The sequence below is a fragment of the Oncorhynchus masou genome, chromosome 1 (assembly GCF_036934945.1).
Source record: "Oncorhynchus masou masou isolate Uvic2021 chromosome 1, UVic_Omas_1.1, whole genome shotgun sequence".
In the NCBI taxonomy this organism is placed as follows: Eukaryota; Metazoa; Chordata; class Actinopteri; order Salmoniformes; family Salmonidae; genus Oncorhynchus; species Oncorhynchus masou.
The window spans coordinates 59,545,545-59,572,143 of NC_088212.1; the positions used below are offsets into that span (position 1 = coordinate 59,545,545).

Here is a 26,599-nt window from a genome sequence, read left to right on the forward strand (position 1 = left end):
TCCCTCCTGCAGCAAAGCACCCCCACAACATGATGCTGCCACCCCCGTGCTTTATGGTTGGGACGGTGTTTTTCGGCTTGCAAGGCTCCCACCTTTTCCTCCAAACATAACGATGGTCATTATGGCCAAAAAGTTATATTTTTGTTTCATCAGACCAGAGAGCATTTCTCCAAAAAGTACAATCTTGGTCCCCATCTGCAGTTGCAAACTGTAATCTGGCTTATATGGTAGTTTTGGAGCAGTGGCTTCTTCCTTGCTGAGAGGCCTTTCAGGTTGATATGGGACTCGTTTTACTGTGGATATAAATACTTTTGTACCCGTTTCCTTCAGCATCTTCACAAGGTCCTTTGCTTTTGTTCTGAGATTGATTTACACTTTTCGCACCAGTACGTACGTTCATCTCTAGGAGACAGAACGCGTCTCCTTCCTGAGCGGTATGATGGCTGCATGGTCCAATGGTGCTTATACTTGCGTACTAATGTTTGTACAGATGAGCGTGGTACCTTCAGGCGTTTGGAAATTGCTCCCAAGGATGAACCAGACTTGTGGAGGTCCACAATTTTTTTCTGAGGTCTTGCCTGATTTCTTTTGATTATCCCATGATGTCAAGCCTTGAAATACATACACAGGTAAACCTCCAACTGACTCAAATTATGTCAATTAGCCTATCAGAAGCCTCTAAAGCCATGACATAATTTTCTGGAATTTTCCAAGCTGTTTAAAGGCACAGTCAACTTAGTGCATGTAAACTTCTGACTTGTGATACAGTGAATTATAAGTGAAATAATCTGTCTGTAAACAATTGTTGGAAAAATGACTTGTGTCATACACAAAGTAGATGTCTTAACCGACTTGCCAAAACTATAGTTTGTTAAAAAGAAATGTGTGGAGTGGTTGAAAAACGAGTTTTAATGACTCCAAACTTAAGTGTATGTAAACTTCCGACTTCAACTGCATGTGTCCGTATGTGCGCAGATTAAAGCAGAAAAACATTGGATTTTTACCTAATCCAGGTCATCAGCTCAACGGTGTCAGGGTCATAGAATTCTCTCAGTTCTGATACTTCCGTCATCAGTTTGGGCCAAAACTACAGAGAAACAGCATGAAGGAAAAATACCTTTAAATAACCAAACTCCACAGAAACACATCAGCTCACAATAATCACTTTCATATAACTCACACATCCCAATGACTGCCAATTCATGTGTACTGTTGATAGAGTGAGGAGAGGAGGAGAGAGACAAAGTCCTTAACACACTAGTCACCAGCCGGTAGCCGCTTCCATTTTTAACTCCATATCAGTTCACATTTACTGCAATCTCTGTGGGTGAGAAAATATTGTACTGCAAATTGGGATGAAATAGCAAGGCAAATGTCTCACCTTGTAACATAGAAATCCCAGAATGGCAAGTGGAACCGTGTACCTGATCAGCCTCAGCTGCAAAATGAGAGAAAAAAAAATTACCAGGGTGAACATTACAATCTGTTGTGACATTTTGTTTCTCTATACAGGCATCTTGGTGTAAATCGGTTGTTACCATATTGCCACCTACTGGATAAGGTTGTAACTGTTCAGCAAGCTACCATTTCAATGTGTTCCTATTGCCTCAGCGTAGGGCTGGGCCATCTCATGGTGGAACGCAGAACCTGCTAACAGGTCCTGTGCTCAGTCTTCTGTTAAAAGAAACATCAGGGATCTGAGCTGTTGCCTTTACCTTTGTTTTAGTGTTACAGTGGATTGTGTTTAGGCAGAGGGACCACAGCTCCTTGCCACACACGCCATAGGCAGCAAAAGCACACATATGGCCAGTCCACAGATATTTCATTCTGGAGAGAGGAGAACAACAGTGTATTTAAAAGATCAGAACAACCTTATTTCAACGTTTTCTCTTCTTCTTACCTTTGCAAAACGTACTGGGCACTACGAGGAAAATTATCAGCAGCGTTCTCCTTATATTATGAGGCAGCAAAATAAACATCACAAATTGGAAATGGCGTGTTGATCAAAACGTTTGGCAAGATAAGGAGAGAGAGGGTTTGGAGAGAGCGAGAGAAATGGAGGAGGGGGGGGAAATCAAATGAACAGGGGCAGGCCCACTCAGACGAAGGACAGATGGGTAGATTAAACAGAAAGAATAAGAAGGAGGAGAGAGAGAGAGAGAGAGAGAGAGAGACAGAGACAGATAAAGAAAGAAAGAAAGAAAGTAGATGGTGGTTATTCAGCAAAATTCCAGACATGTCCGGAGAGATATCCTCTTGAACAAGCAGCGGAGCTCACCTCATGGTGCTGAGCGCCAGGAGGCCAAAGAAGACGGTGTGTAACAGATTGTAGGCGACATCTGCCCGCATACAGATCGGCCGCTCCTCGAACCGGCCTTTCAGCGGCCGCCCGACCGCTGAAGAATCACTGAGAATAGGAAAAACATAGATGCATAATACATAAAAAAGGCGAGAGCAACATTAAGCAGATTATTCCGTTTGTCTTTCGCTCTCCTCCGAAAGGTTAACTGGTGTATCTGAAATGAGCCTGTAATGATTAGCTTGTGGGAGGGTTGAGTGCCTGGGTGTCCAGACTGGGTTCTGAGAACTGGAATGAGAACAGGACAAAACAAAAAGGATAGGAGCAGAGTTCTCTCGCTCAAATCAAACAGAGAAGGAAGAACACAGTGAGACGTGACATGCTCAGATATTTACAGGGACTTAGGGAGAGGACTCAAGAGGATTGTTGTGATGCTGCCTGCCAACCACTACTATCAATATGTTGTAGTAGGTCTCCGCACAGCGAGAGGATAACGAAACTGACAGCAGCGGCATTCGAGCTGCTAAATCAAAGTTATATGTGCAAAGACCCCTACGGTGTCTCCTCCTCATCTACCTCCCCGTCAGTTGCGAAACTGTCCAAATAAAGCATATACAAATACAAAAAGGAGAGCCTCTTTACTAATTATTAAGAAAAAGAAATAATGAATGACTAATTAAAAATAATTATTATGTGATAGATGTGTGGGGTTACCAACAAGCAACCTCTTGAACTCTACTCTATCTCACTTTTTTTTTTTTGCCAGATAAGACAGGCCTCAGCATGACAGATGGTGAAGGAATTTAAGGAAACAGAATGAAGAAAATTAATGACTTCACAACAACATGTGGATAAGTATTGCAATAGCCACATGGGATTAAGGCTGAGAGCGCTTGGAAGCCAGGGACCCGTTCTGTCCAGGTCATGACTCAACCCATTTGTGGGCTGTGTCCGAACGTCATTCTCAGTACACAGCTACAGAAGGACATCCACCTTACCAGAGGTTGGCCAGTGTTAACAGCGCCAGCATCACCAGGAGCACAATCAGGGTGACGAGGTAAGGGTATGCCAGCAGAGTGCCAGCCAAGCGGTCAAACGTGTCCAAGGGAAGCAGCCCAAAGGCTTCCTCACACAGGTAAAGACTGGCATCGAAATCTCTGAGAGAGACAGAAAGACACACACACACACAGACACAGAGAGACACACACACACACAGAGAGAGAGACAGGGAAAGAGAGAGAGACAGAAAGGGAGAGAGAGACAGACAGAAAGAGAGACAGAAAGAGAGAGAGACAGAAAGAGAGACAGAAAGAGAGAGATATGTTGGCAAGCTCTTATTACACTGTGCCTTTGAGAATTGACATAGCAGTTGTTTCCCTCAGTTTGCTGGATAGTTAATCTGAAAAACCACAGCACATTTCCTCCGCGTGTATAAATAATATTTAATATGCGATCAATGAAAGGGGTTTTATCATCTCAGGATTCTACACCAGGTAAGTCACAATTAGTGAATCACTTAAACCTGGTGAAAGAAGTCAGTGCATTCTACCTGGTAGGCCCCAAGCCAAATTTGGACTTGATGAATTTAAAGATGTGTTCGTCGGATCGGAGCTGCAACGCTTGCTGTACAAACATGAAGACACACAAGGAAAATAGAGAAAAGGTCAGGTTATGCATGTCTGAGTCAACATGAAACAGCCAGACATTAAAAAAACAACAACAAAAAACATTCCTTAGATGCAAGTTAACGTAATGTACATGACAGACACATAGTCATTCCCATGTAGGTTTCAGTTACAGCTACAGTACCCGTCAAAAGTTTGACCACACCTTCTCATTAAAGGGTTTTTCTTTGTTTTTACTATTTTATACATTGTAGAATAACAGTGACGACATCAAAACCACGACAAAGAAACACCAGGGATGCACGATATACCAGTGAAGATATCGGAATCGGACGATATTAGCTAAAAATGCCAACGTCGGCCCAATATCTATTCCAACGCCGATGTCAACGCTGACGTGCGTACCTATATGACGCCACGTAAAATTTTGTGCTACACTTGCAACACCTAGCCCACAACGTCTGCCTTGTGGATCGAGCAGTCAACAAGTCGAGCAGTCATTTGAAAGAGTAAGAACATTTCAGAGAGACAACTCAAAGGCGAAATCCATTAACGCCAAGATAACGGAATTCATTGCCCTTGACAATCAACCGTTCTCTGTCGTGGGTGGTGTTGCCTTTCACACTAACGTTAACAAAGTGCGCTATTTTTCAGATGTTGCCCTACCGAAGTTACACAATAATAGCGTCACTGCTATTAGCTTCACGACTGACATTTGGACCAGCGATATCAGCCACATGAGCATGCTGAGTCTGACAGCACAGTGGGTTGTCGAGGATTTCCTACTGAGGAAAGTCGTATTGCATGCTCATGAATGTGCTGGTTGTCATACCGCTGCTTCCATTTCAATTTGAGAACATGTGTGAAACATGAACACACCAGCTAGGTCCATTCGAACAACTGACTCGAGAAATAAGCTCATCAAATATGCCTGCAGCAGACGTGATGCCCTCTGTCATGGCATTGAAACGCCTGCTCAACAAAACTGCTGACACAGGCTGTGAGTAAGCGATTTGGTGGTATTCTCTCTGTACTGTGTCACCACCCTGCTTTATGCTATGTTACTTCGATGCAGACAAGAAACATGGTTTACGTGAAATGTTACATACACAGTTGAACAAGATGGAAACGGACACAGTGACAGTACGCACTGAGGGAGAGAGGACCCCCGACAGACAGAGCTGAAACTTCACTGCTTGACATGTATGATGAAATCCTGGTTGAGAGTGAAACGACTAAACAAATGAACAACAAAAAAGCACAAAAAGTGAAAGAAATACTGTAGTTTTCCCATTTTTTTAAAACCCTTTTCTCCCCAATTTCGTGGTATCCAATTGGTAGTAGTTACAGTCTTGTCTCATCGCTGCAACTCCCATTCGGACTCGGAAGAGTACGAAGGTCGAGGGCCATGCGTCCTCCGAAACACAACCCAACCAAGCCGCACTGCTTCTTGACACAATGCCCATCCAAACCGGAAGCCAGCCGCACCAATGTCTCGAAGGAAACACCGTACACTTGGCGACCTGGTCAGCGTGCACTGCGCCTGGCCCGCCACAGGAGTCGCTAGGGCGCAATGAGACAAGGATATCCCTGGGCCTCCCGGTCGCAGCCAAATACTGTAGGTTTTGATTATGTTTTTACTGATAATGGGGACATACGTAAATGCCAACAAAAAAAACTTTTTGGTCAGTGTGGTGTGTGTCACCTTTATTTAACTAGCCAAGTCAGTTAAGAAAAAATTCTTATTTACAATGACTTTCGGGGTTTTTTTGGCAAGGAAAATATTGGACATCGGTATTGGCCAAAAATGTCATAGCGGTGCATCACTAAATAACACATATGGAATCATGTAGTAACCAAAAAAGTGTTAAAACAAATCAAAATATATTTGAGATTCCTCAAAGTAGCCACCCTTTGCACTGATGACAGCTTGGCACACTCTTGGCATTCTCTCAACCAGCTTCATGAGATGCATTCCAGATGCACCTGGAATGCATTTAAATTAACAGATGTGCCTTGTTAATTTGGAGAATTTCTTTCCTTCTTAATGCGTTTGAGACAATCAGTTGTGTTGTGACAAGGTAGGGGTGGTATACAGAAGATAGCCCTATTTGGTAAAAGACCAAGTCCAAATCCATCTCAAAAAAGCAAAGAGAAACAACAATCCATCATTATTTGAAGACATGAAGGTCAGTCAATATGGAACATTTCAAGAACTTTGAAAGTTTCTTCAAGTGCAGTTGCAAACGCCATCAAGCAATATGACGGAACTGGCTCTCATGAGGACCGTCACAGGAAAGGAAGACAGAGTTACCTCTGCTGCAGAAGGTAAGTTCATTAGAGTTACCAGAAATTGCAGCCCAAATAAGTAACAGACATCTCAATATCAACTGTTCAGAGGAGACTGTGTGAATCAGGCCTTCATGGTCAAATTGCTGCAAAGAAACCACTACTAAAGGAAGAAACACGAGCAATTGACATAAGTCCAGTGGAAATCTGTCCTTTGGTCTGATGTATCCAAATGTGAGATTTTTGGTTCCAACCTCCGTTTCTTTGCAAGACGCAGAGCAGGAGAATGGATGATCTCCGCATGTGTGGTTCCCACTGTGAAGCATGCAGGACGAGGTGTGACGGTGTGGTGGTGCTTTGATGGTGACACTGTCAGTGACTTAACCAGTATGGCTCCCACAGCATTCTGCAGTGATACGCCATCCCATCTGTTTTGTGCTTAGTGGGACTATCATTTATTTTTCAACAGGACAATGACCCAACACACCTCCAGGCTGTGTAACGGCTATTTTACCAAGAAGGAGAGTGATGGAGTGCTGCATCAGATGACCTGGCCTCCACAATCACCTGACCTCAACCCAAATGAGATGGTTTGGGATGAGTTGGACCGTAGAGTGAAGGAAAATCAGGCTATATGGGAAGTTCTTCAAGACTGTTGGAAACGAATTCCAGGTGAAGCTGGTTGACAGAATGTTAAGAGTGTGTAAAGCTGGCCCTCCCGGGTGGCGCAGTGGTTAAGGGCGCTGTACTGCAGTGCCAGCTGTGCCATCAGAGACTCTGGGTTCGCGCCCAGGCTAACCGGCCGCGACCGGGAGGTCCGTGGGGCGACGCACAATTGGCCTAACGTTGTCCGGGTTAGGGAGGGCTTGGCCGGTAGGGATGTCCTTGTCTCATCGTGCACTAGTGACTCCTGTGGCGGGCCGGGTGCAGTGAGCGCTAACCAAGGTTGCCAGGTGCACAGTGTTTCCTCAAACACATTGGTGCGGCTGGCTTCCGGGTTGGATGTGTGCTGTGTTAAGAAGCAGTGCGGCTTGGTCTGGTTGTGTATCGGAGGACGCATGACTGTCAACCTTCTTCTCTCCCGAGCCCGTACAGGAGTTGTAGCGATGAGACAAGATAGTAGCTACTAAAAAAACAATTGGATACCACGAAATTGGGGAGAAAAAGGGGTAAAATATGAAATAAAATCACCAAAAAAAAGAGTGTCATCATTGCAAGCTGTCATCATTTTGAAGAATCTGAAATACATTTTGATTTAACACTTTTTTGGTTACTACATGAGTCCAAATGTGTTAGTTTTGTTTCATAGTTTTGATGTCTTCATTATTATTCTACAATGTAGAAAATAGTAAAAAATAAAGAAAACCCTTCGAATGAGTAGGCGTGTCCAAACTTTTGACTGGTACTGTAAATGTTTTCACGATGTCCTCCCGATTCCTGGGTGCCTTTCTCCTGGCTTCTCCACAGCCCATAACACACATAGATGACTTGTTATTAATTCCTGGTGACAAGAGGAGTAGGAGGAGGATGTAGTACAAGTCTCAGGGCTCACCTTGGCTAAATAATTAATAGTGAATGTTAGTGCAAGGACGAGGACGGTGTGAAGGAGCAGCTTTCCCAGCCGCACTGTGAGACCACCTGTCTTCAGCCCTCTCTCCATGGAACACAAGGCAAAAAGACAAAGAGCTTTCAAAAACACAAACAGCATATCAGTGTATCATGACCACATATGTTGCACTTACTCTATACCAAGACTGTAAAATAAACCAGTCAAATCCCTGGGGTTTTAAGAGGAACATACAGTATGTGCTTGGGCTCACCTGGAAATGCTTGACAAAGAGAGCGGACACAATGAAGCTGAGAGCCAGAGAGCCCAGGATCATGGAGTTACAGAACTGCAGCAACCACACGGACAGCAGGCTGCTTACCTGGACTAGGTACAGGCAGGTCACCTGGAGAGAGGTACCAGTAATGTCATTTAGCAGGCTCTTTTATCCAAAGCGACTTACATCTATATGAGCATACATTTTATGTATGGGTGGTCCTGGGAATAGAACCCACTACCCCGGGCGTTATGAGCACCCTGGTTTACCCACTGAGCTACAAAGTCCTCATCCTGGCTCAACCCTAACTAAAACGCTATCCGTAGCTTCATGTCCACATCCTGGCTCAACCCTAACTAAAACGCTATCCTTAGCTTCATGTCCACATCCTGGCTCAACCCTAACTAAAACGCTAACCTTAGCTTCATGTCCACATCCTGGCTCAACTGTAAACCTCAACCCTCAACCCAAACTACAAACACTAACCTCAACTGTAACCCAAGCCTCAAAGATTTGGCATGGGCCCTCAGGTCCTCAAAAAGTTATAGAGCTGCACCACGACAGCATCACGACTGGCTGCATCACCACCTGGTATGGCAACTGCTTGGCATCCGCGCTACAGAGGGTAGTGTGTCAGGCCCAGTACATCACTAGGGCTGAGCTGTGTGCCATCCAGGAAATCTGTACCAGGCGGTGAAAGGCCCCGAAAATTGTCAAAGACTCCAGCCACCCAAGACATAGACTTTTCTCTGCTACCGCAGGGCAAGCGGTACCGGAGCGCCAAGTCTAGGACCAAAAGGCTCCTGAACAGCTTCTATCCGCAAATCACTGAATCGCTTGCACACTGGACTCTACCCACACAGTACACCGACAGTGCAACACACACACACACTACATACGCTCACACATACTGAAGACACACTCACAGACAGACACGCTTTCACATACCCTGCTGCTACGATGGTTTTTGATCTACCCTGATAACCTAGTCCCTTTGACCCCTATCTACATGTACATATTACCTCAATTACCTCGTACCCCTGCACATTGACTCGGTACCAGTACTCCTTGAATATACTATTACTCTGCACTGTAAGGAAAGGCCTCACAAATAAGCATTTCACAGAAAAATCTATACCTGTGGTATTTGGCGCATGTGACAAATAAAATTGTATTTGAACCAAAACCCTGAACCTAGCTTCATGTGCAGATCCCGGCTCAACTCTTAACCCTCAAGCCTTGATTGCTTGAGCTGCCATCCACAGCGAACGTGATCTCTCTAATATCATGCACAGGTCCTTAAATCTGTGACAGATTGAATCTCGGCCTAGGAACAAACTAAAGCAACATATGTTTGGCTGAATGCTGTGATAGTAATGTGCATGATGACAGAGGAATGATGTCACAGACCTGTTCTGTGGAGATGAGGTCCAGACAGTCCAGGGTGAAGATGATGAGAGCCTGAACCAGCAGGATGAACTGATTAAACTGCCAGGTGAGGCAGAAACACAACGTGGCCAGGAACATCAGCCACAACACCACCTTCTGCTCGCAGGAAAGGAGTGGACAGAAGAACACAGATTCCAATAGAAATCAGCCACTTGATCTCAAAACAACTTCTAAGATTAGACACTTCATTCGATAGTGATTCATTGTCTATTTCCACAGATGTTCTCTTCATTCTCCTATTCTGGTCTAATTGTATGCGTGTAGAGAACAGAGGAGATGATGGCGTCCTCTGCTAGGCGAGTGTCTACCTGCTGGATGGGTTTGAGGTGAGGCCTCAGGTAGCAAGTGATGGCAGCTATCTGGAGGGCGAAGAAGGGCAGGGACCAGTTCTCCCTGAGCGAGATGGTGAACTCCACCCGCGTTGTGTCCACTCTGGAACACAATCACACACATGGAACACTCAAGACCACCACCATTTAAAATGTCCATTCAGATCTTAGGTCGAAGGGGGAATTTTAGGATTGGACTTGTGACAGCTTGCAGTAGGTCGTCAAGTTTGTCCAGTAGCTACAATTGTATAAACTGTATGCCAGTCTGTTTCTGCTCTCTTGCCAAGTCCATATGGACTTGTGTCATGTTTAGCTTGACAATGAAGTAGGCAAACAGATCTGGGACCAGGCCAATACGTTTAGCCTTACAATGAATCATTAGTTGGGTGTACATGGTGAGATGTATACCTGTTGAGGATGTACCAGACTCCAGTGAGAGCCCCTGCTAGCCAGGAACCACTGAGCAGCCAGCTGGTGATGAACAGGGCTATGACATACACCGCTTGGAGGGAAAACACTGTGTAGATATAGAAATACACTGGCTCCAGGTAGGCCTGAAACAAACACAAACACACACACACACACACACACACACACACACAATGAAATAATGACCAATCATCTTATCAATCATCTCCATTATTATTTGAAATGCCTCGTTAGTAGACGTGGGCTCTCTGTATTACCTGTATGGGTAGAATCCTATAGAGAACACCTAGAAACACCTCCTGATAGATGTTCATGCGTCGCAGAAGGTTGATGGTTCTCTTGGATTCAGTGGCGTTATCATTGATGAGCTCTGAAAGACCTGATCACATACAGACAGAAATAAGGTTCTTTCTTAAGGTAACTGTCCCATGTTTCCAGATTTCTATGAATTATGACCTATAATTAATTACAATATAAGTTAAATAGTTCTCCTTCCAAAAACTGGTAATCATGTATGTTAAAAGGCAGGTTTTTTCTGTGTTGGAATGGTTTAGGTGAACAACAACAACAGAACAGAGCGGTGAGGAGGAGGAGCCTAAACGTGTCCAGAATCGACTTCATTTTCTAGATTCAGGTTCAATCATTTTAAGCCTTGTTTTACTATTGGCAGCCACAGCTGATTTCGGGATTGGGTATCGACTCGCTCCAGTTAAATATTTATCATCTGATGTATTCGTTTCAGTCCCTGAATTGTTCAAACTTTTTTCCTGATATAATGGCATAAAAACTACAATCTGTGCCCTGAATTAGCCTAGTGCACATGGGCGCCCAGCTACAGTATATCCTGCCCCGAGCTCGTTTTCCCTGGCTAAACTAGCTGAACTACGCTACTAGTTTTCATCCTTATTGCCAAACTTCATAAATACTGCACCCACAACTTTAAAACTTCTTTGTTAGTTAGACGTACAATCATGTAACTAAGAAATTTGCTGGAAAGAAACTAGATTAAAAAAAATATATATGGTTTTGTTGACTGGTTCGAGCGATCTGTCGTGTTGTAAGACAATGGTGGCGAAGGATATCATTGCTACTTAACACGGATCCAAGTTCAGTTTTGAGATCCACTGGCATCATTGGCATAGGGTTAGCTGGATGTTTCTGACTGGTCGTGGAACTGTGACAATGGGCAGCCTCTCCCTGCTTGGCTCGCTGGGATATGTAATGATTTTGCTAACGCAGCCAGATATGTACACAGTCTTACACCCTTAACTTTTTTAAACTGACTATCGTATTTGTTGATTAAATCTGACTTTATTGGTATAATGAGTAATCCATGAATGTAAAAAGTTAATTGACACGAGAAAAGAGAGTGCCAATAGCTACAATGAATGGCTAAATTACTTCCACACACGAACGGACAGCGGAGCTCCTCCTCTTCCTCACTACTTTATTGTGTAGGCGAGTAACCGGTCATTGATTGGCCAGCTCATCCTCCTCAGGAGGATGTCATCATCCTTTATGAGGAAATAGCAAGCTTTAAAAAATTACTACAAAAAAATGTAAACGGTCTTTAACTTTTAAAAAGTGAGATTCTCACTGGACACTTACTTTAAACTGTCTGTGACTGGTCCACTTTCAGTATATAGAGTAATAGAGCCACTCATTCAATCTAAACAGACTAACTTCTCCAGAGTTATAGGGTGTGAGATACTAATTCCACATTTGCGTGACAATTTTTTTTAAACGGTGACACATCACTCTGATCTCATATTAACTCTGCTGAGTTGTGATGCCGGGATAAGATCACGCTAACTTGGGCAGACGGAATCATGTAAACAAAGTGTGATCATGTTTCCAGTCTGCTGGGCAAGAGCGTTATTGAATCACGTTTGGTATGGGCAAACAGTACCTCGAAAATAGCAACAAAAGATCTGAGGTTTCGCTCCAGGCCTTTGATTAGAGCTAGGCAAAAGGACTGCGCTATAACCATGCATAAATACAACAGCACCCCATCCGGAGAGGTGCTGTTAAAAGATCAAGTATGACAGGTCACTTACAATGCCATAGTTTTTTTTTCCTTTTCTTCATTGTCTCCCTTTTAACTAGCTTTGTTACCATGGTTACATAACAAGCCATTGGTCAAATACCTCCCTCATTACATAATGATGAAGGGACACAACCAGACAGACAAGTGGACTGAGGGGTATGTCAATGCCCTCTGTCTCGCTATTTTTAAGGACCTCTCTTTTGGCAAATGCTTACATAATTCAAAATACATTTATTTAATGAGGGCGAAAAGATGACTGTCCAGAGTTTACAAGAGAAGGAAATGTTTTAAAAGTGAATGGGCTCATTTCCAGGGTATTGAGTTCTGAAAGAGCACTTGTGGCCATAAAAGGTTATGATTCTCAGTAGCCTCTGTGCTCTTTCCCCTGAGATGACTAGTAGAATAACCTGAGGGGATTGTGGGAGTAGGGGGGGGCTAGCCTATATCTACTGTGAGTAGGTTGTCATTGTACCATACCTTGCTGTATGGAGGGAGCTCTCAACATCTGTTTATAGTACGAGTAGTACAGGCCACATTCTGTCCGAAAGGAGATTTCACGCTCAACTTCCTGAAATATAAGTAGATGAAAATACATTTACAAAACCATAAAAAACCAGACAAAAAAACAACGATGAGTTCTCCATATGAACAACAGGTACAATGCATTCAAAGTACTCAGACCCATTGAATTTTTCCACATTTTGTTACGTTACAGCCTTATTCTAAAATGGATTAAATATTTTTTTCCCCCTCAACAATCTACACACAACACCCCATAATGACAAAGCAAAAACTTTTTTTTGCGTGCAAATGTATACATTTTCTAAACTGAAATATCACATTTAAATAAGTATTCAGACCCTTTACTCAGTACTTTGTTGATGCACCTTTGGCAGCGATTACAGCCTTGAGTCTTCTTGGGTATGACGCTACTTTTTTTGCCCCACTGTATATTCAATCTCACCCTATCCCAGTCTGTTGTCCCCACATGCTTCAAGATGGCCAACATTGTCCCCGTACCTAAGAAAGAAAAGGTCATTTAACTAAATTACTATTGGCCCATAGCACTCACCTATATGAAGTGCTTTGAGAGACTAGTCAAGGATCATATCACCTCCACCTTACCTGCCAACCTAGACCCACTTCACTTTTCTTACCGCCCCAATAGATCCACAGACAATGCAATCGCCACCACACTGCCCTGTCCCATCTGGACAAAAGTTATACCTATGTAAGAATGCTGATCATTGACAATAGCTCAGAATTTAACAGCATAGTACCCTCCAAGCTCATCATCAAGCTAGAGGCCCTGGGTCTGAACCCCGCCCGGTGCAACTGGGTCCTGGACTTCCTGACGGGTCGCCCCCAGGTGTTGAAGGTAGGAAACAACACCATCTCTTCACTGATCCTCAACACTCGTGCTCCCTCCTGTACTCCCTGTTCACCCATGACTGCGTGGCCAAGCACGCCTCCAACTCAATCATCAAGTTTGCAGATGACACAACAGTAGTAGACTTAATCACCAACAATGATGAGACAGCCTACAGGGAGGAGGTGAGGGCTCTGGGAGTCTGGTGCCAGGAAAATAACTACTCACTCAACGTCAACAAAACTAAGGAGATGATCGTGGACTTCAGGAAACAGCAGAGGGAACATCCCCTAACCATATCGATGGGACCACAGTGGAGAAGGTGGAAAGCTTCAAGTTCCTCGGCGTACACAACACTGACAAACTGAAATGGTCCACCCACACAGACAGTGTGGTGAAGAAGGAGCAACAGCGCCTTTTCAACCTTAGGAGGCTGAAGAAATTTGTCTTAACACCTAAAACCCCCAAAATATTTACAGATGCACAATTGAAAGCATCCTGTCGGGCTGTATCACCGCCTGGTACGGCAACTGCACCGCCCACACCCGCAAAGCTCTCCAGAGGATGGTGTGATCTGCCCAGCGCATTACTGGGGGCAAACCTCCCGCCCTCCAGGACACCTACAGCACCCGATGCCATAGGAAGGCCAGAAAGATCATCAAGGACATCAACCACCCGAGCCACTGCCTGTTCACCCCGCTATCATCCAGAAGGTGAGGTCAGTACAGGTGCATCAAAGCTGGGACTGAGAGACTGAGAAACAGCTTCCATCTCAAGGCCATCAGACTGTTAAACAGCCATCACTAGCACATCAGAGGCGGCTGCCTATAGACATTGGCCATTTTTATAAATGGATCACTAGCCACTTTAATAAATGTTTCCGTATCTAGCATTACTCATTACTCATCTCATATGTGTAAACTGCACTCCACACTAATGATGCACTAGTGATATGACATTTTTGTCCGATACAGATATCCAATATTTTCTTATACAAAAAAACATGATACGATAACCAATATTTTTTATTTTAGTTTTAGCCTTTGAAGCATTCTAGTACAGTTAAATAGTTAAAACACACACAGACACTGCATCACAGTGCAAGAGGCGTCAATACAGTCCCTGGATCGAATCCAGGTTATATCACAATTGGCCCAGTGTCGTCTGGGTTTGGCTGGGGTAGGCCGTCATTGTAAATAAGAATTTGTTCTTAACTGACTTGCCAAGTTAAATAAACAGTTACACACACACACCAAAAAGTGATTTTGTTGGGATTTACATATGTCCCCATTACCAGTAAAACATAATAAAAACCTACTTTCACTTACTTGCTGTGCTGTTTCATTGTTCATTAGTTCAGTCGTTTCATTCTCAACCAGGATTTCATCATACATGTCAAACAGTAAAGTTTCAGCTCTGTCTGTCCGTGGCCTCTCTTCCTCGGTGCGCACTGTCACTGTGTCCGTTTCCATCTTGTTCAACGGTATATGTAACATTTCACGTAAACCATGTTTCATGTCTGCATCGAAGTAACATAGCATAAAGCAGGGTGGTGACACAGTACAGAGAGAATACCACCAAATCGCTTACTCACAGCCTGTGTCAGCTGTTTTGTTGCGCAGGCATTTCAATGCCATGACAGAGGGCATCACGTCTGCTGCAGGCACATTTGATGAGCTTATTTCTCGAGTCAGTTGTTCGAATGGACGTAGCTGGTGTGTTCATGTTTCACACATGTTCTCAAATGCCATTGAAATGGCAGCAGCGGTATGACAACCAGCACATTCATGAGCATGCAATACGACTTTCCTCAGTACGAAATCCTCGACGATCCATTGTGCTGTCAGACTCAGCATGCTCATGGGGTTGATATCGCTGGACCAAATGTCAGTCGTGAAGCTAATAGCAGTGACGCTATTACTGTGCAACTCCTATAGGGCAACATCTGAAAAATAGCACACTTGGTAGTGTGTACCGGTGCGAAACCACCATCGCCCACGACAGAGAACGGTTGATTGTCAAGGGCAATGAATTCCATTATCTTGGCATTAATGGATTTCGCCTTTGAGTTACTCTTTCAAATGACTGCTCGACTTGTTGACTGCTCGATCCACAAGGCAGACATTGTGGGCTAGGCCAGGAATGCTGTGTTGAACGTGTACCGCAAACTGAAACTAGACATCGTTAAACTAGACATCGGAACAATGCCGATGTTGTCATTTTTAGCTAATATCGGCCGATTCTGAAATGTTCACCGATATATCGTGCATCCCTGCTCCAAACTATTCTATGGTATCTTAGTCACTTTTAAACTGTGTTTACATACTGCATCACCCATCTCATATGTACAGTTGAAGTCGGAAGTTTACATACACTTAGGTTGGAGTCATTAAAACTTGTTTTTCAACCATTCCACAAATTTCTTATTAACAAACTATAGTTTTGGCAAGTAGGTTAGGACATCTACTTTGCGCATGAGACACGTAATTTTTCTAACAATTGTTTACAGACAGATTATTTCACTGTATCACAATTCCAGTGGGTCAGAAGTTTACATGCACTAAGTTGACTGTGCCTTTAAACAGCTTGGAAAATTCCAGAAAAGTATGTCATGGCTTAAGAAGCTTCTGATTGACTCAAGTGATGTCAATTAGCCTATTGGAGGTGGACCTGTGGATATATTTCAAGGCCAACCTTCAAACTCAGTGCCTCTTTGCTTGACATCATGGGGAAATCAAAGGAAATCAGCCCCAAGAAATTGTAGACCTCCACAAGTCTGGTTCACCCTTGGGAGCAATTTCCAAACACCTGAAGGTACCACATTCATCTGTACAAACAATAGTAAGCAAGTATAAACACCATGTGACCACGCAGCCGTCATACCGCTCAGGAAGGAGACGCATTCTGTCTCCTAGAGATGAACGTACTTTGATGCGAAAAGTGCTAATCATTCCCAGGACAACAGCAAAGGACCTTGTGAAGATGCTGGAGGAAACGGGTACACAAGTATCTATATCCACAGTAAAATGAGTCCTATATCAACATAACCTGAAAGGCCACTCAGCAAGGAAGAAGCCACTGCTCCAAAACCGCCATAAAAGAGCAAGACTACGGTTTGTAACTGCACACGGGGACAAAGATCGTACTTTTTGGAGAAATGTCCTCTGGTCTGATGAAACAAAAATAGAAATGTTTGGCCATAATGACCATCGTTGTGGGGGTGCGCTCTGCTGCAGGAGGGACTGGTGCACTTCACAAAATAGATGGCTTCATGAGGAAGGAAAATTGTGTGGATATATTGAAGCAACATCTCAAGACACCAAGTTAAAGCTTGGTCGCAAATGGGTCTTCCAAATGGACAATGACCCCAAGCTTACTTCCAAAGTTGTGGCAAAATGGCTTAAGGACAGCAATGTCAGGGTATTGGAGTGGACATCACAAAGCCCTGACCTCAATCCCATATAAAATGGGTGGGCAAAACTGAAAAAGCGTGTGTGAGCAAGGAGGCCTACAAACCTGACTCAGTTACTCCAGCTCTGTCAGGAGGAATCGGCCAAAATTCACCCAACTTATTGTGGGAAGCTTGTGGAAGGCTACCCGAAACCTCACTTCCGACTTCAACTATTTATACTGCATTGTATACTACACCACTGACTGTTAAACAGCCATCTCCAGCACATCAGAGGCTGCTGCCTATAGACATAGATTAGGAATCACTGGCCACTTTAAGGAAATTAAATACTAGCCATTTTAATAATGTTTCCATATCTTGCATTCTACAGTATCTTAGTCACTTTAATTGTGTTTAAATATTGCATCACCCATCTCATATATATATACTGTATTCTATACTATGCCACTGTATCTTAGTCCAGTGCTGCTCTGACATATATGTACATATTCTTAATCCATTCCTTACTTAGATGTGCGTGTTTTTTGGAATATGTTGTGAAACTATTAGATAGTACTTGTTAGATATTACTTGGACTGTCGGAGCTAGAAGCACAAGCATTTCGCTACACCAGCCATAACATCTGCTAGACATGTATATGTGACCAATACATTTGATTTGATTCTTGACATTAGCAGAGCACAGCTTACCTTGAGATGAGAGAACCACAGAAGGTTCTCATGTATGGAGTAAACACACCAGGCATGAGCCAGCCCAGTTAGCACAGCCAATACCAACCCTGCTGCCATGACAACAGTCTGCCAATGCCACAGAGGTGGAATGCTTAGACGGTACCAATTCTGGGAATCTCTCCCAGAGTCTTCCCTTTCACTGACCCTTAAACCCCCTCGTGCTTCAACACAACTGTCAGCAGACATATCATATTGAGAGATGTCCCAGGAACGCTCCAGCTTGCTCTGTCCTCTCTTGCGTATTTCCATGTCTGGATGCAGGGTTGCTCATGCAGGTCTTGCCTCTAACATCCAGCAGTCACTCACTGATGAGAAAGTACCCAGGCGGAGTCATGATTAGAACCTCTCCATGTGACCAAGGCTTACTTCCAAGCTCACTCCTCTCATGGTCCAGCAAACAGTCTGAACAAAAAAAAACTGGCCCCTGACTCCGTTTCTGTTTTCCCAGTCGCTCTTTTTTAACTGCCCAATCTCAGTCTGATAACCAGTTGATGGAAAAACAAGAAAAGAAAGCAATCACATTGGTTTTACAAGGCCATTAAAAAGGCTTTAAAAGCAAAACAATCTGAAGCAAACAGGGACCAGTTCGGTCTGTGTTCTGGAAGACAACTGAAATCGCCGGATAGGGAAGGCGAATCAACTCACAACCACAACTGGTGACCTCTCGGCACATCTATTAAAAAAAAGAGAGAGAAAGGAAAAAGCCATAGACAAAAAGCCTGGAACATCGTTTGGAAAACCATTTGTCAGACCGCTTAAGTATTTCTAAAAGTGGAGTGAGCGAGAGAAGTGGTCAGAAATAAGCTTCGGTAGGTGCTATAACTGTCATTACTTGACACGCGGTGAATTTAGTAGGCCCGGACGCAGCTGCTTCTCTGTGAACAGCGATGTCCCATAGGAAATAACTAAGAGACATGTCTGCCTTTCAGACACGCTACTGTAACATTCAGTCAACGCTGAGCCAACACTGACCCAACATGCGGACGGTGCTTAAAAACAATATGGAATCATTCAATTCGGTCTCTTTCAAAACAAGCAGACTCCCAAAACAGAGCAGACATGACCGGCATTCTCCCGTGCAGCCCTCAAGTCACAATAGATTAACTGCAACAAACAATCACCACTGACTCCAAGACAAGGAAATTCATATTCAACATGTTTTGCTGCACTCAGTCCCCACTTGATTCAGTCAAGAGACATTGTTCCTGAGGATAGCTGATGAAACATAAGAAGAGCATTGCTTATTCCAGTCATGGTCATCTCTACCCGAAGTCAGAACTAAAGCATGAATCATACAAGGTAGTACCGGTAGTCATAGGATACCACTGTTCAGTGTTGTTGCTTTTTCCAGTGTGGATTTAATATCCTAGAATAACTAGAATAGCATTAACAGGCATCAGGCATCACTCACACACACACACACACACTTTTCTGGGAAACTGCTAGGCTCACAATGTGCAGTGATGTCACCCTCTTGAACACTGTGTTAAATAAACACACAGAGTTTGAATACAGGGGAGCCGCTACTGCCAGCTCTGTAAAGTTACCCGCATTTATTATAAATGAGAACATCTGTCTACCTTCTCTACGTTCACAGAGAGACAGAGGCAGAGAAGGGGGAAAAAACACAACACAAAGACAAAGAAACAGAATAGAATCAAATATGTGCATCCACACAGGTTAGCTCAATTAGGTGTGAGCTTTGATTTCCATGACACACTCGCAAATTATTCACAACCTGGATGAGTGGGCCGAGTTGTGCTGTGCTTTTGTGTGGGAGATATACACCTGGACTCTCAAAGAGAAAACACAGCACCGTGAAGGGAAAAAAACTGTCGACTACCACTGCTCCTGACAAAATCAACACCCGGGAATTATTGAGGAGGGAGACCTGACAAGAAGCTCAAAATGTGGTCCATTTAATGACATCCCAGACTACAGGAAAGGCACTTCACGTCAGACTGAACATAATATCTTTGGGCAGAATCACATGTTCTTTTTTACTGTTCTGGAAGGCTCAGGGTGGATTTGGTAACAACCGCTGGCTTGAATTTCAGGACTTTGGTTATAAAAGGGCTGAAAAACAATCTGTTTAGAAAGACGTGGAGAACCCATCCGTCTGTTTCACCTTGAGGTGTTTATGACTTCAGGAAATCCAACAAAGGAAATAGATCATAACTCATGATGTCACGTAATCAAGATCTCTTCCTTTCTATACCCTATTCATTATTGCCAACAACTTGACGATATGATTCCAACATGTGAACTTGACGAGGGGTGGGGTGCAGGACAGTCAAGTAACAATGGTGACACAGTGAGGTCATCTGTGGGGATTCTCACCTTAATGTTGGAAAACCAGAGGTCATTTTCATGGAGCGTAGCCACATAGATGCAGGACAGCATGCCAAGACTAATTCCCACAGTCCAACCTATGGCAACCCACAGCACTGTCCTCCATGTCCATACGCCTGAAGAGAGAATAACATAACACAAAACAATATTCATGTCTCCATTGATAGCCTATAAATCTTTTGGCTAAACAAGGTTCTCCTATGTATGCAATATGAGGCAACTATAAGCATCTTACGTTGACCAATGTGACACCATGCCTAACAGGATGTTAGGGATGACCAAGGAGGAAACAAGAGGGTGCAAAAAAAATGTGGGGGTTTTATTTATCAAATGTGCAAAATACAAATTATGACTAGAGAAAATAAACCAAAGTGCTTTAATAAAGACAAAATTGATTAATTAATTGAAATTAAAAAACAGACTGTCCTAATGTCTCAACTTAAAAAAAAAAAAACAGATCTAAGGTGCAGAAACAGAACGTACATACGTCACCTGAAAAGAAGCGGTTTGACAGAGAGAATATATGGGGAGTGGTTTTCAATACACATCATCATGATATAAAGTGGGAATATACTGATCAGATGTTAGCTGTACGCAACAACAAAACAATCAATGAATGAAAAGGTACTTTGCTATTTTAACACCCATTCAAATGGGTTGCGCCCCCTAAAAAAGGTACCAATTGGATGGCTTCGTCCGCAACATTTCAAGCCAGCTGCAGAGTGAGTTTACGGTACACTCTTAACTCCATTACACTCACCGAGGGATGGGTATCGCTAAGATTTTAACGGTATTACTACTCTTACCGATACCGCTTATCGATCCGGTACTTTAACGGTATTCTTATTGGTTATTTTTGTTATTTCTTATGGGGAAAAAAAACTAAACAAATTAAGAACAGAATTAACATTGCTTTTCTTTTTTTATGAAATGTAAAATTAATAAGAAAAAATGATTTACAGTTAAAGAAACCGCAATGTTTTGAACAAATCACTATTATAGACTAATGTTGTGATGATGGAAATGTAAAACAAATTAGATAAAAAATATTTTCCTGCAAAATAAAATACAGTGGTTTAGAGCAACACAGGTGGGGCATGCAGGTAGGCTGCAGAAGGACAAACAGTTTTAGCAGTTCTTCTGGAGAAAGATCAACATATTTGCCTTCTCTGGCAGAAGTCGGGACCTCTCCTGACTCATTGTGTTCCCTGCAGTGGAAAATACAATCTCGCTAGGGGTGGAGGAGGCTTGAGCACAGAGGTAGCTTGTTGCAATGTTTGTGAGGAGGGGCAGAGTAGCCCTCTTCTCCCACCACCACATCACAGGATCTTCAGCCATGGGGATGGGAGGCAGGCCTTCGTAGAGCTCCACCTCTAAGGCAACACGCTCGCTGAGGTTGAGGGACGAGGTGTCCTGTTGGATCGTCAACCTCAACTCCCTGTCCTCCTGTGAGAACAGCTCCTCCAAGGCACTCCTTGTTTTGTAAAATGGAGGGACTGTCTCCTCCATTTCCTCTCCTTCACTCCTTCTCCTGTTGCAGGTGCTGACAGCCCTGGTGTTGCTCCTGACAGCTCTGCCCCAGGGTCCATCGACCTCCCTTTAAATCTGTGGCCTCACGCAGGAAGGCTTGAATGTCATCATCCTGATAGCGCTCTGGGAGGTTCTCCCAACACCTTCTCTTTGATGGTTGCCACAAACGTTGTATCTTCACGCTTCACAGTGAATTGCTCTTCGAGTTTTTCGAGGATGGGTATGATCTGTCCACAGGTGGCATTCTTTTCACATGTCACACACACAGTGTGGATGTATAGAGGATTCTCATGTGCTGGACAAATTCCTCAGCCTTCTGGAAGTCCTCATCCTTCAGACGGTCCAGGTAGCCCTTGGTCATTGCCTTTTGCAGTCGTGGGTCCAAGGCTGCTGCTTGGATCGCTGGATACTGCTCCATGAATCTCTCTATCATTAGATAGAGTTCCATCTGGTCTTGACATCAAGGATGAGTGCGTGCTGCGGAAGGCCTGAAACAACAACAAAAAACAACATACATTTCATTACCGCACACTTGGATATTGAATTCAATTGTTAAATGTGGGAATTTCAAAATAATACTTTTAATAGATTGAACTGGCTTCTTACCAAGGAGCTGCTGCTTGTCCTTCAAGACTGTTTTGGACATGGAGGATCTCTTGAACCACACGACCACTGCTCTGATTCGAGCTGCCCATTTATCGATGGAAGTCACTGTGTAGATTTTCTGCGCTGCCAGATTCAATGTGTGTGCAAAGCATCCTATTGTTATAAAGTATAGCCTCTTGATGGCAACATCCATATCGCCAGCATTATCAACAGTCAAAGCTACAATCTTGCTTGGCTCTACCACAAACTCTTCCAGAATGTCTGAGATCTCCTCTGTCACTACTTCACCAGTTTGCGATTTGTACACTGCACTGGTGTGGTGGACCTTCTGTTTTACACTGCCCTGGCTTGTGTAGTGTACTGTAACAGTGAGAAAGTGGTCCTGACAGAGGCTGGTCTACCCTTCTGATGTGATGGCCAGCTTTGGCACATCTTTCAGCTCATACCAGGTAAGAATTAACGTGTCACTGAGGTAACTCCTGGAGGGAGGGGTATATTTGGTGTTGAGTGCCTTGCTCATCTCTCTACAGTAAAAGAAAAAGATAGTTTTCATGTGTTGAATTATTGTGTTGTTGAGTGACATACAACCCTTTTACACTACTATATCCTAAAAAGAAATACAACTCAATATAAACCGACAGACTGTTCCCTAAAGCCCTTGGACTCCACTGTTGCAAAGGGGTGTAGGCCTTTCACTATGAACTTGATCATGGCTAGATGGCACTCATTCACCCTCCTCAGTCATCCTCACACTAGCTGCCAGCGTGAAGGGGCTTTGGGCTTGTCTGGCTTGGACCAGTGGTATTAGAGGGAGGAGTGGGTTGGTTCATTGTAGCTGCAACTTTAACGTTCATAAATTCAATCAGCTGTCTAATGGTTCCTTCTAATCATGAACCCATGTTCGCATAATCTAGTTAACTCTGTGTGTGGGCTCTAGGCTGCTAGCATACATACCTAACGTAGATCGGGCAACGAGAGATGAACTACGAGCTAGGCAGTTGAAAAGTGTGTATTTCTCTGCCTGTACACGATGCACTTTCGATAGATGTTTGGAAAGATTGCTCGTGTTTCCGCCCTTACTAGCAAAAAAGTCTTGTTGCAACGAGCATTGTCAGCATCGACTCTGGTGAAGAGTAACCACACCTTTGAACATCGTCACTAATTAAGAGCAGGGTCTTTCTGGTGTGTGTGTGTGCGCGCGCTGTAGTCTGTAAGAGAGAGATCTCTCTTCTGGATTGGGAATAGCGAAAATGCCTCATAAACAAATGTCTTAATCTTATTGCAAATTAGAAACGGTTGATGAGATAAAATGTGCAAGATATAACGTTTACGCAGCAATAATAAACAGGAAATGTATTTTCTTAAATTTCTCTAGTACCTAAAGCAGAACCGATAATGTCAAAGCTAATCGATACTACAGTCTTTCATAAGGTACACGGTAAGGGGTCCCATTTAATACCAGGTTTCAGTACCCATAGCTACACTCACCCCCACTCACCCCTTCTAAACCGTCCTTCTTGACAACGCTCCAATGGGTTGAGCCACCCAAATACCAATTGGATGGCTCCATCCGCAAACATTTCAAGATAGATGTGGAGTGAGCGCATTGTACGTTCTTAACTCCATTACGTATTGTTTAAAGTGAGCGTTAAGGTGCATATGTGCTATCTGTAAAGCAGTTGTTTGTTTTTTTTACTGTGTAACACGCGGTGCGGCCGTCACACAGGGATTGGTCCAATATGTTGATATGAATACTGAGCATGACACTAACCGTCTGAAGTCCTCTCTAGAGGCTCTGCTGAAGGGTAGAACCTCTGGTTCAGGACCTCTGGACCAGGCTCCTTACTTCCTTTGCTGCCCTTCCTCTGCCTAAGGGCAGTCATGGTGGCTCACTGAAAAAGGAGGGGCAGCTATTAGTCTTCCACACAAGATAGGGACCTACACACACACACACACACACCCTGCCAAGGACCTCAACTCCTCCACGGAATTGAGAGCAGACTAGATTTTTCTGACTCCGATTCTCTAATCGATATGCGCCGATTCATAAACATGTTTCATTGTTAAACCCTTACCGTGTACCTATGCATATCCTCTGCTGTTGAATGCCTTTCTTTGTTTGCTGAAATCCATACTTTTTAATAAACCGTTAATCAAATACAAATCACAGACTGTTTCCTCATTGCTGTTGCTCTAAGATGGCAGCTCGAATGCACATCCGCCAATTGAATCTCAACAAGGAAACAAGGCTGTAGTTGTATTTGATTAACATTTTACTCAAAAGTATGGATTTCAGCAAACAAAGAAAGGCACGCAACAGAGGACAAAGATAGGTACACAGTAAGTGTTACAGACACACACGCATAAGAAGTAACCATCCATTCACACACAATTAGAAAATGACCAGTTAAAACAACATCCAAGTGTGATGCTGCTTGACTGAGGCGGTATGTGCCTCCATCAGTAGGCTATTGTCCCATTGTATTACATCCTATATAGGTTATGGAATTGGAATCATAATGGACACGAACAGTATAATGCAAAGCATCTTTCGTATTTACCATGTGTCATTGTATAGGTGCCATTGACTTCATTTGAACAGCAAAGAGCAATGTTTTCACCGTTACCTCATGGGACAGACTGCACATCAACGTGTCCCCTGATGTCATCAAATAGTGACTGACTGTCTATCGAAAGTGTGTCGCGTCTCCATCATCCTATGCTGCCATTACAGTTTTGCAAAAAGAAAAACAACTAAACACAAACACATTTTTTTTGTGGTAACCCATGAAGAAACCGCAAACAAACTAAACAATTGTATCTTGCTTTTCATTCATACGCTGTTTTCATTCATCACACAGGCCTGGGTTGCAGCGGCATTTCCTACTCACGCCGCTGCTAGAATGTCAAGAAATATCAGAACGCATCACTCGCTAATCTCGGTCTCTTCGAATGGACAGCCTCAGTATCGGTTTCATGCTCGGTCGATAGTGAATGTCGTTTTTGATAGCAACAAAAAATGATTTGATTACACTTGTTCATACATTTATGCCTCACCCTCGACAGCGCTTGCAATCCCTTATCGGATGTCCAAAGGTTGCTCCTCTCTCCCTCCCACCGACACTCGATACATGCGTAGAGTCTCTAGTTCAGTCGTGTAAAGGCTTGAAACAATGTAGCACATTTTCAGACCCGGCGCCTTCTATGCCACCCACCACGAGAAAAAATAATATTTGGTCAATATGCAGAGATGAAAAACTGATACTTTTTTATGAATAAATTAACAAATAAATGAATATGAATAATTCTGGTCCTACAAAAATCGACACATAGAACCCACAATAGCACAGCGCCACACGTCGAATTGCTTATTATTATCCTGAATGTCATCATCAATTATAGAAAGACAGCAACTCACACAATTGTAAACACTTAGGCTACATTCTGGATGTATAAAATGTACCACCACCACTATCAGCTTCCGGGGAAGTTTGGTGACACCTATTCATTCAAGGGGTTTTCTTTATTTTTACTATTTTCTACATTGTAGAATAATAGTGAAGACATCAAAAATATTATATAACACATGGAATCATGTAGTAACCAAAAAAGTGTTAAACAAATCTAAATATATTTTAGATTTGTAATTCTTCAAAGTATCCACCCTTTGCTTTGATGACTGCTTTGCACACTCTTGGCATACCCTCAACCAGCTTCACCTGGAATGCTTTTCCAACTGTCTTGAAGGAGTTCCCACATATGCTGTGCACTTCTTGACTGCTTTTCCTTCACTATGTGGTCCGACTCATCCCAAACTACTCAATTTGGTTGAGGTCGTGTGAGGCTATATGACTGCGCCATCGACTTGATTATTTAGTAGAGATCACTTGCTTATATTCAGTCAACAGATATATCTTAAGAATATCATGGAATATAATTGAACATTTTTGTTTCTCTTAAGAATAAAAACCTTAGTGTAACAACAGTTTTAGTAAATAATACTGATGAGTAGAAACAACAAAACAAGTGTCTTTTTCAGGGTGTGCGCATGCAGGACAGAGGAATATCAATTTTTACACTATTGTTCTAAATTCAATCACCTTCTTCATCCTCATCATTCAGTTAAATGAAATTCAATTTTGAAGTTGTGCACAATTATCAGTTTCTATTTGGTTTATGTTGCCCCTTCATTATGAGTTAGAGACACATTAGCGCCTTGGGACCCAAAAGCATAATCAGTGCTCTAACTCTCCCTTGTGCTGGTCTGGAGCAATGAAGCAGTGACGCAGGGTACTGTACTAAACCACAA

The 26,599-nt window shown here is 43.2% G+C and overlaps 1 protein-coding gene across 5 annotated transcripts in view; it reads right to left on the bottom strand.

Annotated features, from left to right (window-relative positions):
• The window catches only part of LOC135547335 (protein C-mannosyl-transferase DPY19L3-like), a 37,432-nt gene extending 11,978 nt beyond the window's left edge, over nucleotides 1-25,454 (bottom strand). The window contains exons 1-16 of one of the 5 annotated variants that reach the window (XM_064976275.1): nucleotides 25,348-25,454; nucleotides 24,062-24,182; nucleotides 20,143-20,270; nucleotides 12,768-12,858; nucleotides 10,501-10,622; nucleotides 10,223-10,368; nucleotides 9,794-9,917; nucleotides 9,447-9,581; nucleotides 8,034-8,165; nucleotides 7,766-7,867; nucleotides 3,849-3,922; nucleotides 3,298-3,456; nucleotides 2,279-2,407; nucleotides 1,716-1,827; nucleotides 1,382-1,438; nucleotides 1,005-1,087 (exon numbers count right to left, since the gene is read on the bottom strand). In XM_064976275.1, coding sequence (XP_064832347.1) covers nucleotides 1,005-1,087; nucleotides 1,382-1,438; nucleotides 1,716-1,827; nucleotides 2,279-2,407; nucleotides 3,298-3,456; nucleotides 3,849-3,922; nucleotides 7,766-7,867; nucleotides 8,034-8,165; nucleotides 9,447-9,581; nucleotides 9,794-9,917; nucleotides 10,223-10,368; nucleotides 10,501-10,622; nucleotides 12,768-12,858; nucleotides 20,143-20,270; nucleotides 24,062-24,173 — 1,706 coding nt within the window. In that variant the 5' untranslated portion in view covers nucleotides 24,174-24,182; nucleotides 25,348-25,454. The other 4 variants (XM_064976284.1, XM_064976266.1, XM_064976293.1 and 1 more) reach the window with 4 other exon arrangements.
• Between the last annotated feature and the right edge of the window lie 1,145 nt (nucleotides 25,455-26,599).